At 54.0% G+C, this 13,336-nt stretch overlaps 8 protein-coding genes across 8 annotated transcripts; 3 read left to right on the top strand and 5 right to left on the bottom strand.

Annotated features, from left to right (window-relative positions):
- Positions 1–30: 30 nt before the first annotated feature.
- KRP23_11982 (Multicopper oxidase mco) lies at positions 31–1,977 on the top strand (the record flags this gene model as incomplete). The annotated part of the gene is made up of 1 exon (XM_067882566.1): positions 31–1,977. One exon carries the CDS (start codon positions 31–33, stop codon positions 1,975–1,977), a length of 1,947 nt encoding a protein of 648 aa, XP_067740153.1.
- Positions 1,978–2,068: 91 nt separating this feature from the next.
- Positions 2,069–3,721, bottom strand: KRP23_11981 (5'-3' exonuclease PLD3; the record flags this gene model as incomplete). Its single annotated transcript, XM_067882563.1, has 1 exon — positions 2,069–3,721. The coding sequence occupies one exon, from the start codon at positions 3,719–3,721 to the stop codon at positions 2,069–2,071; it is 1,653 nt and encodes a 550-aa protein (XP_067740152.1).
- Positions 3,722–3,826: 105 nt separating this feature from the next.
- Positions 3,827–6,843, top strand: KRP23_11980 (Nucleolar MIF4G domain-containing protein 1; the record flags this gene model as incomplete). Its single annotated transcript, XM_067882562.1, has 5 exons — positions 3,827–4,055; positions 4,122–4,236; positions 4,312–4,380; positions 4,447–5,205; positions 5,274–6,843. The coding sequence occupies 5 exons, from the start codon at positions 3,827–3,829 to the stop codon at positions 6,841–6,843; spliced, it is 2,742 nt and encodes a 913-aa protein (XP_067740151.1).
- Positions 6,844–6,900: 57 nt separating this feature from the next.
- On the bottom strand, positions 6,901–7,580 carry KRP23_11979 (Maltose O-acetyltransferase; the record flags this gene model as incomplete). The annotated part of the gene is made up of 3 exons (XM_067882561.1): positions 6,901–6,903; positions 6,990–7,011; positions 7,072–7,580. The coding sequence occupies 3 exons, from the start codon at positions 7,578–7,580 to the stop codon at positions 6,901–6,903; spliced, it is 534 nt and encodes a 177-aa protein (XP_067740150.1).
- Positions 7,581–8,180: 600 nt separating this feature from the next.
- Positions 8,181–8,762, top strand: KRP23_11978 (Maltose O-acetyltransferase; the record flags this gene model as incomplete). Its single annotated transcript, XM_067882560.1, has 1 exon — positions 8,181–8,762. The coding sequence occupies one exon, from the start codon at positions 8,181–8,183 to the stop codon at positions 8,760–8,762; it is 582 nt and encodes a 193-aa protein (XP_067740149.1).
- A 744-nt stretch (positions 8,763–9,506) lies between these two features.
- Positions 9,507–10,088, bottom strand: KRP23_11977 (Maltose O-acetyltransferase; the record flags this gene model as incomplete). Its single annotated transcript, XM_067882559.1, has 1 exon — positions 9,507–10,088. One exon carries the CDS (start codon positions 10,086–10,088, stop codon positions 9,507–9,509), a length of 582 nt encoding a protein of 193 aa, XP_067740148.1.
- Positions 10,089–10,238: 150 nt separating this feature from the next.
- On the bottom strand, positions 10,239–11,397 carry KRP23_11976 (uncharacterized protein; the record flags this gene model as incomplete). The annotated part of the gene is made up of 4 exons (XM_067882558.1): positions 10,239–10,331; positions 10,392–10,409; positions 10,466–10,623; positions 10,698–11,397. 4 exons carry the CDS (start codon positions 11,395–11,397, stop codon positions 10,239–10,241), a joined length of 969 nt encoding a protein of 322 aa, XP_067740147.1.
- Positions 11,398–11,884: 487 nt separating this feature from the next.
- On the bottom strand, positions 11,885–13,072 carry KRP23_11975 (uncharacterized protein; the record flags this gene model as incomplete). Its single annotated transcript, XM_067882557.1, has 1 exon — positions 11,885–13,072. The coding sequence occupies one exon, from the start codon at positions 13,070–13,072 to the stop codon at positions 11,885–11,887; it is 1,188 nt and encodes a 395-aa protein (XP_067740146.1).
- Between the last annotated feature and the right edge of the window lie 264 nt (positions 13,073–13,336).

The following is a 13,336-nucleotide window of genomic DNA, read 5'->3' as shown; positions in this document are numbered from 1 at the left end:
TGCCCAAGTCGCTCGGTCGGTGCTGGTGCCATGCGTCTCTCCGTCTACCTCCAGGGGTTCCTTCTCTCCATCGTCATTGCGGTGGTCAGCGGCGATCACGACTACCACCTACTGCGCCAACCGGCCCTGTACCAGTCCGAGTGTGCCAAGCAATGGGCCAAGCTCAGCAGCTCCAGCTCCGGTAGCTCCTCAGCTTTGGGCGACCAAACCACAGTCAAGACCAGGACGGGCGAGCTCCGCATCAACCTGTCGGTGCAGCCCAAGCGGTTCACGAGCGACTATGTGGATTTCAACACGCGGTCATACAACGGACAAATTCCAGCGCCAACGATCAAGGTTTGTCCAGGAGACCGACTGGTCGTCACGCTGACCAACGAGTTGGAGGCTGGCAGCAGTAACAATACCAATTTGCACTTGCATGGGATGCATGTGCCGCCAGTGGGGTCCGCAGACAATGTGATGCCCAATGTGGAACCGGGCGGTCAGCGGAGGTACACGTACGACATCCGTCCGGACCACCCGGCAGGAACGTTTTGGTACCATCCACACACCCACGGAGTCGTGAACTCGCAGCTCAATGGGATGATGGCAGGTGCTCTCGTTGTGGCGGATCGACCAGGAGATTTCCCGACTGAGTTGGCTGCCATGGAAGACTTTGTCATGATTCTGCAGGCGATCTGCGTCGAAGACTGCTTCAATATGTACGACAATCTGCAAGATGCGCTGGAAAACAAATTCAGCTCTGCGAGGAGACTTTCGCGGCACATGGGTAGCAAGGGTGGAGAGGAGGTGAAGCAGGTTTGGTCGACTGACCTTGAAATTGTCGAGGACGACGCGGACGTGCCCTTGAACGACACCTCGCTTCCTACCGTGTACGTGAACGGACAATACCTGCCGACCTTGAATCTTGATGTGAGTGAATACAAGCGTCTGCGCTTCGTGAACGCAATCGCAAACAATGTGGCGGAGATAGTGACTACCCGCGACAGCAACTGCGACCTGACAGTGCTAGCAATGGACGGCATTTATTTCGACAAACCCAAGGCGAAGGATGTAGTTGTCATTCCGCCAGGAGGGCGAGCGGATGTGGCTGTCATGTGTGGCGAATTGGGTGAATTCTACCTCGAAACAGACAGTGCGAGCTCGCGCAATAGACTGCTAGGCCTTGTGAATCAGCACCGTGTGCCATCCCAGCAGATTGTAAAGCTCAAGGTCAACAAAGAGGAAGACAAATCTGGTGGTGAAGATGATAGCGAAAGCATTGCTGAGGCCATGCATCTCCCCTCGGCGCTGCCGAAGCGACCTTCATACATGGAGGATACAATCCGAAGCGCCAAGCATGCTCTAGCAATCCCTGAAAGCAACAAATACGGCTTTGAGTTCTCGGTTTGGATGGACAAGGGCATCACCTACGGCGTCAACCACGAAAAACTTGATCTCTCAAACATCAACTACTCGATGCCCGTAAATGAGTTGCAGCAATGGGAACTTTCGGTAAGAGACTACCGAAAATCTGCCGCGAAACCTTGTGATCTGGATGCGAAGAAATCCAAGTCTAGCAACTGCCGCACGATGAGCCATCCCTTCCACATCCACTCGACGCATTTCCAAGTCTCAGACATGGATGATGACACCGACCCAGACGGCGTAATGTTCGATGTAGGTGAATGGCGTGATACCCTGCCGCTCTTTCGTGGAGGTGTGCAGGTCCGCTTTACGCCGCGCGAATACATGGTTGGCAGCATTTTCGCGCACTGCCACATTGCCTCACATGTCGACGGCGGTATGGCACAACTTGTGAATGTATACGATCCCAGCACCCGTCCTAACGGGGACGAAGAAGACGAGGAAGAAGATAGCGCTTCTGACGCTGCAGGTGACACAGATGAAAGCGCAGACGACGACGACGACGACGGTGATGACGAGGAAGAAGAAGGCGACAATGGAAAACGAGGAGCAATTAAGCTAAACGACTAAAGTAGATAGAGCTGCGTGCACCTACGAATGAATATTTATTTTCTTGCGTTAATTAGTCGGTGCAGACAACCATACACGATCTCGACAGATCTTACGAAATCTCTGCCATTACCTCTTCCAGCGACTGGGCATAGCTCGAGTTCCAGTTCCTCTCAAACACATTTTCGAGAGCCTTTCGTGTCAGTTCGTGGTTGGTGTTGACGCTCGCTCCTGCTGTGGTGTAAAAGTATCCCCACTCCATGTTGCTCGTGCCCACATTTACACGGGTATCGGTGACAATGTACTTGGCATGGTTTACGCGAGTGTACGAAGGCCATGTAGCCTTCGTACTAGCGGTGGAAGTGGTGTTTTGCCAACCAGGAACACGGAAAATCTTAATCTCAAGTCTCCCGGAGCACCGAGCATGTAAGTGTTGACAAAGCTCGGCCTCCTTCTTCAACGTGGCAAGTGCCTCCAGTATTTGAGGGCTGGTATGTTGCCACTGACTGATCAGTAGACGCACTTGCAGTCCGGGCTTACTGTACACCCCGGCCAGCAGCGCATCTATGAGAGCTGGCCAGTGAAGAGGACCGGGCGTGTACATCGAGAACGGTGCAAAGTCCATGACACTAAGACTCACAAAAGATTTGGCTGATTGGATCGTGTACACCAGTGCGTCTTCGTCAAAAGCGCGCGAGCGCGCAGCCGTCGCTTCCAAAGGCGCAGCCGCAACAAACATCTGCGCAGCCGTCGACGATACTTTTTCATTTTCTGTTGTATTCTCCGCCGAGCGTGTACTAAACGGCGTCTGCAATTGATGAGAAATATTACCCAGCGACGTCAACCCCGCCTTCTGAAACGGATCCTCCATTCTCGAACCCTCCGGCAGATACAGCGACCACGCCGGCACTTGTAGTTCACGCTGGAATTTTCCCGAAAAATACGTCGCCGTCTTAGCAGGTAACAATTCGGGCGATGCGAACATCCACCAAGTCTCAAACAGTTTCTGCATATCACGAATCACCGCTGACGTCGGTGGCAAATTCTCCATAATCACACCCACCTCCATCACCTGAGCCAACGACTTCCAGTCCATGTTGGCACTGCCCACGTACACGTGACGGGCATCAAAGACCCACATTTTCTGATGTAAAATCCCACTCCCATACCATTCCGGGCCACTCCAGCACCGCACGGCAACATTTTGCGGCGCTGCATCCGCCAACATCTGCACCTCGTCAGGCAGTTCGGTGCACGAGGATTCATCCTCTTTTAAAACACCCTCCTTCGGACTCTGGCTCACTGTTAAAACCCTCAGTTTCACACCTCGAGCCGCTGCATCCCGCAGCGCATTTAGAAGAATTTTCCCTCGCTCCGCGCCGAATTTCTCCATTTCCGAGTCGGAAAACACTTTGCGGTCCTCTTGTCCGAGCAGGTTCCAATACATGGCACTGAGGTCAATGCACGTTTTAGCGGCGCGTACGTGGCGTGTCAGAGCCTCAAATGTCTGCGGAACGGCCGACGACAGGGAAAAATCCCCCACGGGCAGCGATTCCACCAGCGACAGCGTCGTTTTCCCGTCCGCTTCCCAATTATTCACAGACGTCCATTTCGGATCGAAAATATCCGGTTTTAGGTGCGATTTGGCGGTGGAGACGGCGACTTCCCGCGAGGAGAAGCGTAGTCCCACGAGGAACACACACGAGACCGCCCATATCAGCCCGAAGAGCGCCGCGCTGTCGCCGCGCCGCAGTCGTCTCGTCATATATCCTTCCGACGGCAGTATCCGATCTGATAATCGGATATTCGAACTTAGTGGAATCACCGGTAATCACTGGCCAGTGTCCAAATTGTCCAAATTGCGTTTGAGATGGCAGGCAAGGTGGCGGCGACGCGCAAGGCCAAGCGCAAGCAGGAGCGCGAGGACAAGAAGCGCCAGAAGAACAAGCGCCAGCGCAAGGAGCCCGCTCCCGAGAAAATCTCCAAGACGCGCGCGTTCCACGCTAAGAAAACAGTAAAAGCGAGTCGCGGAGGAGGCGGAGGCGGAATCACCAACAAATTCCACGAGTTTTTGGCGGAAGCTGCGAGCCAGCAGAATGGTGAGATTTTATTTTGTTGTTGTGACATTTAGGTTATGAGGCTGATGATGCGGTCCTGTTTTGTAGGTGAACCGCAGTCACTGAGTACAGAAGACAAGGAGATCAAGGCCCTGGAGGCGAAGCTGGGACTCGGATCATCGTCGTCGAGTAAGGCGGAGTCGGCCATGAAGAAACTAAAGAAGTGAGAAGTCCTGCTACGTTGGAGTATTGCGGGGATAATTGGTTGCTGACTTTTCGTTGTTTTTATTGCGGCCAGAGAGTTCTCGAAGGACGGCTTGGGTGAAGACTTCGTGGACTTTTTGTCGGAGCTGGACCACATTTCAGAGTAAAAAGACTGCGATTTGGTAACCGTGAGGAGTGGGAATAAGGACTGATGATTGAAATTTGGTAGGGTGGTGAAGGGGCAGCCGAAGTCGAACAAGGCGACCAAGCACGCCACTGTTGCTGATAATGATGCGGACATCGAAAGCGATGGAGAGGAAGAGAGCGAGGAGGATGAAAGTGAGGGATCGGAGGCCGGCAGTGATATCGGAGACATGGAGATGGATGAGGAGACTCGGCGTGAAATGGAGCTGTTGCAGGCGGAGGACGCCGAGTTTCTGAAGGGGATGGACGAGCTGCCGACGGATGAGTCTGAGTCTGAGGATGATGAAGATCTCTCGCAGTTTTATTCAGACGAGGAAGAGGACGATGAGGACAATGAGGAAGCTCGCGCCAATGCCATGCGAAACCAGGAGTTGGCCGCTGCTAATGCAGAGGAGACTTCCAGCAGGGATGAAAGCGAAAGTGAGGAAGAGCGGAGCAAGACTGAGGAGGGTAGCGACGACGAAGAAGATCAGGTTGATGTGGAAGAAGAGAGTGACGAAGGAGGAGCGGAAGACGATGCGGAGGAAGACGAGCAGGAAGACAAGGCCGTCATCGAAGAAGACATCTACGGCCGGCCAGTCATTAAGGCTAGTGATGGGTCCAAGAAGCCATCGGCGTACCTCCCACCCCACCTTCGCCGCAAGCTCCAAGCTGAGGCCGAAGCTGCTGCTGCAGCAGCAGTCACAGAAAAAGTCAAGCCGTCGCAGATGGACGAGCAGGCCATGCGAGAGTTGACGCGTCGTATCAATGGTCAACTCAACCGTATCTCCGAGTCCAACATGGAGTACGTCAACTCATTGTGACCTTGATTAAGTTTGATGTGATACTGACTGTGCATGAATGAATAACTAGGTCAGTCGCTCTGGAGATGGAGAAAATCTACCGTGAAAATGGACGGTCCCTCGTGAACGAGATCCTGCTCGAGAAATTGCTTCAGATAACGTGCCACCCACGACAAGTGATGGCACCACTTATCAAGGTTGGTGGCGCTCTCGTAGCAGCTCTGTACCACAGCATCGGCAGTGAAGTTGGAGGCTTCTTTGTGGAGAAGTTGGTGCGCAAGCTCACGGACAGCGTGGAGGAGGAGAAACGGCAATTCAGCGAGTCTGCGGGCACACAGCAGGACGATGGTGACGATGACACTGGCCGAACATCTAAGGTGCCTGTGAACCTGATGCTGTTTGTCATGACACTGTACAACTTCGGTGTCGTGCATTGTACGCTTGTGTACGACCTCTTCCGAGCATTCGTGGATAGTTTCTCGTCCACCGACATTGAGCTCATCCATCAGCTCCTGAAGATTGGTGGTGCTCAGCTTCGTGCAGATGATGCTGACGCATTGCGTCAGATGGTTGCTTCTGTACAGCAGAAAGTGGGCGAGGGACAACAAGCGGATAGCGGCAGGCAACCCGAGGAGCGCGTTCGATTCATCCTGGACCTCATTTACGACCTCAAGAAGTCGTCGAAGGGTAAGGGTCGTAACGCTGGAGGAAATGGTGGTGTCGGTGGTGGCGCTTTGGATGTCTCGTCGTTGAAGAAGTGGCTTGGTCGTGTGAAGACTCGCTGTGGAAACACCAACAACCCTCTGCGTGTGTCTCTGCATGAACTTCTTAACGCTGACGAAGATGGTCGTTGGTGGATTGTTGGTGGCACGTGGGTCGGCTACCAGCAGCCGAAGTCCACCGATGACGCTGCAAATGACGAAGCTGCAAATGAGGCTGTGCGCGAGAAGGATCGGCTTTTGAAACACGCTGAAAAACAACACATGAACACGGATGTCCGCAAGAAAATCTTCGTGGCTGTCATGGGCGCGAGTGACTGTTTTGACGCCTACGAGCGGCTTCTGCAGCTACACCTGAAGGAGAAGCAGGAGCGTGAAATTGTCCGCGTTCTACTGCACTGCTGTGGACAGGAGAAGAAGTTCAACAAGTACTACCTGGTGCTGGCTGAGAAGTTGTGCGAGATGGACCAGCGGTACAAGTTCACATTCCAGCTCGCGTTCTGGGATATTTTCAAGCAGATAGAGTCGCTGAAGCCGCGGAGGTTGTACAATCAGGCGCAGATGCTGGCTGGGTTGATTTTGAGCAGCAGCCTATCGCTGTCGTGCCTGAAGGTAATCGACTTCACGCAGCTAGAAGAGAAGAGCATTTTGTTCTTGCGGGTCCTAATGGAGGAAATCCTCAAGGTGGAAAGCGAGCTCGAGATGGCTCAGGCATTCCAGCGCTTGCTGCAGACGAAGAAAGCCCAGCTTACGATCGACGGCCTCGCTGTGTTCTTTCACCAGCACTTGACAAGCTTCCGTGGCGAACCTGATCCAAAGACACGGACGTTGCTGAAGAAGCGTGTGAAGAGCGTGAAGAGTTTGCTTGACCAGCTAGCCAAGTCTGCTGCGTCAGCTGAAAAGGAGGCTAGCTTCATCTAGTACAGGGACTGCGATGCAGTATGCTTCTTACAATAGACCACCACAACGTTTCTCGTGTCACTGCAAATGTCAAACAGCAGACGGATAGAGCAAGTATGCCGACGTTAGCAGCCGAAAGAGAGGTTTACAAGCGTTTGAAAACGTACCGGAAGAAAGAGCACGCGTCCTCTGCTCTACTCTTCTTCAATCTTCTTGATAAACTTGGCGGGGTTGCCAGCGTACACGCACAACGGGGGGACGTCCTTCGTCACGACACTGCCAGCTCCAATCACTGCGCCATGGCCAATGGTAACTCCAGGAACAACTGTCACGTTGCCGCCGATCCAGACATCGTCCTCAATGGTGATCGGCTTCCCCAGTTCGTAGCCAGAAGCCCGTGTCTTGGGTCCAAGCGGGTGCGTTGCCGTGTACAGCTGCACGTTTGGCGCAAACATCACACGGTTTCCAATGGTGATCGGGCACACATCGAGTAGCACACAGTTGAAGTTCATGTAGACGTTGTCGCCCATTCGGATGTTGGACCCATAGTCGCAGCGGAAAGGCATCTCGATGAAGCATTCACGTCCCATGGCTCCGACCAGCTTGGTGAGAATGTCTTGGGCCTCTTGAGTCTCGGCATCATCGAGGTCGTTGTACTTCTTGACCAGCTTGCGAGTCTCCTTTCGCTCCTTGCACAAAGCTGGGTCCGCCGAAAAGTAGAGCTCACCGCGCAGCATCTTGGCCCTTTCGGCCTCCATCGTGTTGCACTTACTTGTCTGGTGACCGTTGGGGGGAAATGAGAAATGATCGGAGCTCCTCCATGGAGCTGGTGCTGCCTATCGACAGGCTATCGTCCCATTGCGAGCAAGCAACAACATATCCCACGCCACGTGTCGTGCTCTGAAAATCCGCACGAGGCGACTTCAAAAGACTTAACCCGGAGAACTCGTCAAACTGAACAAAATCTCATCATTGATGACAGCATCACCTCATCTGCAAAAGGTTACTTGAATGATCTCTTGCTTACTATTACATGTAATGCTGCCGACAGGAGTCCTATGCAGTTAGTGGCGCTGGTTGTGACGTGGTGGCCGTGCCAACTTCTTTCACGACTCTCCTAACATCTCTCGTCCTTCTCAATGCATAATTCTGATGTTGTCGTCAAAGGTTCCCGTCCAACATGAAACTCTGTAGACGATTTTTGAGTAAAACCGTACAGTTCTGTCGCGGCTTTGTTGGCCTCGCCTCACGACGCGTGTCCTCATGGTATCCTGCAAGCAATGCAGACGTGGTTGTGGTTGGGTACCATGAGAGTTCTTCCCATTCACGCATTTACCTGCAGCACCGCAAACCACAAGATGGACACCGAAAAGGCCAAGATGATTCGCGGAGACCTGTTCATCGCAGCGGATTCGACTTTGGCAGAGGATCGATATGCAGCACGCGAGCTTACAAAAAAGTTCAACGACATGACGCAAGCAGAGAGTCCCGAGGCAAAAGCGGTGATGAGGGAGCTTTTCGGCGTCATGGGCAAAGACTGCCTTGTCGAGATGCCCTTCCGCTGCGACTACGGCTACAACATCCACATGGGAGACAACGTCCAAATGAACTTCAACTGTGTGTTTCTGGACGGGTGTCCGATCACTATCGGCGACCGTGTCTTGATTGCCCCAAACGTGCAGCTGTACACTGCCAGCCACCCCCTTGATCCCGAGGTGCGTTCGTCGGGGATTGAGGTTGGTAAGCCGATCACAATTGAAGACGACGTCTGGATTGGCGGCAATGCTGTCGTTGTCCCTGGAGTCACCATCGGGCGCGGATCGGTGATCGGAGCCGGTAGCGTTGTCACGAAGGACGTTCCTCCGATGTGTGTGTACGCGGGCAATCCAGCCAAGTTCATCAAGAAAATTGAACCAAAGCAAGCCCCCAAAAGCAACTAAAGTGCTTGCAAGGTTCTTGGTCACTGAGATTGCAACATTTCTTGGGATAACAAACGCGAAAACCAAACTGCTTCTAAAACTTTGTTCTCGTTTGTTAAAATCCGGCGACCACTAACATTGCACTTAAGCACTTCGTAGTGCGTGACTTCGTGTTCTTGTTGAGCTCGGCTGGTTGCCAGAGTAAACGCACATTGAGGGAACCTCCTTTTGTCGCACAACCAGCTTGCCATGACCAATACGCACTCCAGTAGAAATGAAAGAACTGCCGCCAATTGAGAAATTATCTTCGAGTGTGATCGATCTAAGGCATGCTCCCAGAAGCGCGCAGTGCGCAAGTTCTTGCGGCAATTTAATGGCATGAACTAAGCCAAGGAACCTGAGACCCTCTCGAAACAGGTGTCCATTGTGCTTGTTAAAGCTGTGGAGTGAGGAACGTGGAGGGCAAATGCTTGCATCGCGAGGTTCACACAAAGGTAACCGCGTTCTGATGATGCGGCCGAAAATCGCTCTCGAATACTAGTACCGAGCATGTGCATCTCAAATTTGTGGTGAGATGAGCTTCAACAACAGCAATTCCCGATTGATTTGCCACAAGCCGTAATTTTGATGCTCAACTCGTATGATGTATACGAGCTACACCAAAAATTGAGCTTCCATTACGAAAAGACTGACAGCTCCAATGCAAAACGCAAAACCATCAAACGTGTTTACGACGGGTAGCTCGTCCCCAGCCCGTAGTTGTCCTTACGAAGCATCTGCTGTCTCCTCCTGATCGATCTTCTTGATGAACTTGGCGGGATTTCCAGCGTACACGCACATCGGAGGCACATCCTTTGTGACGACACTTCCAGCTCCAATCACCGCGCCGCGACCAATATGGACTCCAGGCACAATGACAACATTTCCACCGATCCAGGCGTCGTCTTCAATCGTGATAGGCTTGCCAGTTTCCAGTTTTGCGGCCCTTTTCTTCGGGTTGAGAGGGTGGCTGGCCGTGTACAACTGCACGTTAGGCGCCAGTAAAACACGGTTTCCAATGGTGATCGGGCACACGTCGAGCAGCACACAACCGACATTCATGTAGACATCATCCCCCAGCCGAATGTTGTAGCCGTAGTCGCAGTGGAACGGTCTCTCGATGAAGCAGTCTCGTCCTTTGGCCCTGAGAAGACGAGTGAGCAATACATCTGCCTCGGTATACTGGCCCGGCATCAAGTCGTTGAACCCCCTTGTCAACAGGCGAGCAGCCTGTCGATCCGCAGCCAAAGTTGCATCCATTAGATTGTGCATCTCTCCCCGGATCATCTTAGCTTTTTCGGACTCCATCTTATACGAAGTCCTGTCTTGTGCACTGTTCAGCGAATTTGGGAATGAGCTGGAAAACGCTCAGCAAGTAGAGGACTGCCGGGGTCCCGCTTGAACTGGGTTGCCCAACGAAGTGTATCAGACACATACGCCTTGCCTGTGCAAGCAGATTCAAGATGGGCACGGGCTGTTGAAGGTGAAGAAGGTATTGTGAACGGCGCACACGAGGAGTTTCCCCCGGGATTTATTATCGACTCGTCCTCTCTGCAAGCATCAGCAAAGGTTTATATGTCACAACCTAACACAGCGCACAACATCACTTACCGCGGCATTCCACTCGTGCTGCAGTCAATTGCGCTCACCCATTCCCCACTGCAGATAGCTTAAGTTTCCTGCACCCTTGCAATCGGTTCGATGTGGAAGGCGACCGAAGCCACCGGCCCCGTTTGTTTGTCAATCAGTTCTTCGTGAAGTGCACGCCACGCGGACAACCGTAACCGATTCGTTGGAGACCGCGTCGGTATCCGCAACAACCGTCGTCGCCGAATTTCAAGATCTACAAACCACCACATCATCATATCATCAGCCGCCTCTCAAAAGCCACAAACATGAATATCAATCCGTGCTTACATTTCAGTCGGATGCAGTAGCGCGCTACCAAAAGCACAACGAACACGGGGACGCCCAGCAGCCAGTACAAGTACCTCGTGCTGCTGCGTGTGCGATTAATTATAACCGACGGACTGGTCGTGTACGGACTCCAGGCCGAGCTGGACGCCGACGTCGAGTCCGACGCCGAGTTCGAGTCGTCACACAGCGACACTGTGCGCAGTTTCCAGACCGTCGGCTCGCAGCTCAGCACACATACGCAGCCGGAGCCGCCGAGACAGAACTTGGTGGACATGGCCAGATAGTTGTTGTGCACGGAATAATTGAGTGCAATGGCATTGCACTCCAAGCACGCGGGGTCTGTGGTCTCGCAGTAGGTCGTGTTCACTGCTGGGTACTGGTGGTAGAGCCCCCCACTGAAGTTGTAGGGGCTGCCGCTGTCGGCGTTCGGGCCTGTGGTCACCCGGTAGTCCAGCGACGCGTCGTAGAACACCATGGACTCACAGTAGCCGAACTGGGACAGCACACAACCCTCGGGGTTGCTGACCACGGGCACATTAAGGCAGTCGAAGCAGCTGCGCCGCTCGAAGCACGTCTCCCCGTCCTCCAGTCCGTAGTACGCGCACGTGTCTGCGTCGGAATTCGACCGACTGGAGCTCCAAGTACCGACGGAATCGTTTCCGCCAGCGTCCGAGCCATTGCCACCCCAGTGCGACGCCATCGATTACGGGCGAGTTGGAAAGTGGAGATCGAGTGCGACCAGGAGCTCCAAGCAGGCAGACGTCTGCATCTGATCGCTCTTGGATGCAGGTTGAAGTGATATGAGTGGCCGAAACTCTGTATTTGAGGGATGTTACTGGACGAAACGCGCGACTCAAAGTGGCACATCGTGAGGCATACAAAAACTGGCTAAATGGACTTCCATCGTCGATTCCGAGTCGGAGCCCCCGACACTTTGTGATTGAACAACGCTCCATTGCAGGCGATGAATTCTTGGCTGTGATACCCGCGCACGAAATATTGCTCTCTGTCGCTAGTGAGATATTGGATTTAGCGGAGACTAACAAAGGCGTCAGGCTCAGTTGGTTCCCCCACTGCGTTCATTAAGTTATAGACCATCTAACGTTGCCATCGCGAGACGCTTGCTGCTGCCCGCACAAAAAATGCCAACGGAGAGGCAGGCAATAATAGACTTCTTCCGCCGCCCTCTATGCGGCGTCCCGACGGGCCTCGAGCATGGCGACTGTAGACGACGTACGTTCGACCCTGGTGACTCCAGCACCTGCTGCACTTCCCTCATAAGAAGACCCATCAACGACCACCACGTCGCTGCTGATACTTGCCGACTGCGTGGTCGAGAGGCTGTCGTTGCGAGGTCTGCTGCAAACTTGCGGTCCATCTTGGACCTGCGTATATGCGGCTTGGGTGCTGTCATTATTCCGCGTAGAGCTCTGCGGGGACAGCGACTGCCCCGTCGTAGTAGTGGGGCCCTCCACCTGACAAGTTGCGCCTTCGACCCGAGGCGAGGACATGTACTGCGGCTGGTTGGCGCGTTGCTTCTTTTCTCGCTCGATCAACGTGCTCTGCATCGCTCGCCAACCGGACAACCGCAGTCGGTTCGACGGGGACGAGATCGCGTTCACGTCGTTGTACGGCCCTTCTGGCTGTGGTGGCGGTCTCTGCCGTGTCATGCGCCGACACAGTCCGCGTCTATACATGAACACGCCCAGCAGGACCACCTGCAGCACGAGGTAAAAGATGAGCATGGTGCTGTAGCTGGTGGCGTCCGTGCCCGATGCATTGTTCCCCGACGCGCTGCCGTTCGCGTCGCACTCTGCAGGCATGTTGGCCTCCCAGGTGTCCGTCTCGCAGGCCATGACGCACACGCATCCGTCCGTGCCGAGACACAACTGCCGCTCCACTTCCGTAGACACGTTGTCTGTCTTGTATCCGTAGTGCGAGGCCTGACCCAAGCTGCCGTTGTTCACAAGCTCGTCGCAGAGCACGCAAGCCTCGTCCGTGGGCTCGCAGTAGCTGGAATTGGCCGACGGGAAGTAGTTGTACCAGCCCGTGACGCTCAGGTCCTCGCCCGTCGTGTTGCGGCGGTAGTCGAGCGTCCACTCGTAGCTCGTCATGTCCTCACAGAAGCCCGAGGGCGCCAACAGGCAGCCGTCGCTCACGCCGGCCACGTCCGAGTTCAGACACTCGTAGCACGTGCGCGGCTGACGGCAGGTCGCGTCGTCCTGCAGCGCGTGGTACGAGCACGAGTCGCCATCCGAGTTGCCCACGCGGTACGGGCCGCTGATGGTCGCGGAGCCTACAGAGCCGACAGAGCCGCTGCTACTGCTGCCATTGGATCGGGCGTCGCGGTGGCTGCTGTTGCTGCTCGCCGGCATGGCGGCACGAGAATGAAACACGCCGCTTTGGCACAAGCAGCTTGTGCCAAGCAGCTCAAACTGACTCGTCAATTGATTCTGGCGGTGCCAGTGGAATATTGCCCGTCATGTGGCATGGGAGACTCTCGTGGTGCAAACACAAATTGTATCAAATGCACAACCTTTGTGGTGGGATAGTACTTTGTTGAGGCATGTTTCGACAAACCCTTTCTACGCTCGACAGCATGCTGGCACGTCAGGGATTGGCTGAAATCGGACTTAATA

This window comes from Phytophthora ramorum (genome assembly GCF_020800215.1).
Source record: "Phytophthora ramorum isolate Pr-102 chromosome Unknown Phyram_PR-102_s0013, whole genome shotgun sequence".
Taxonomy (NCBI): Eukaryota; Oomycota; class Peronosporomycetes; order Peronosporales; family Peronosporaceae; genus Phytophthora; species Phytophthora ramorum.
The sequence above is the reverse complement of the archived record's forward strand: the minus strand, read 5'-3'. Positions and strand labels throughout refer to the sequence as shown.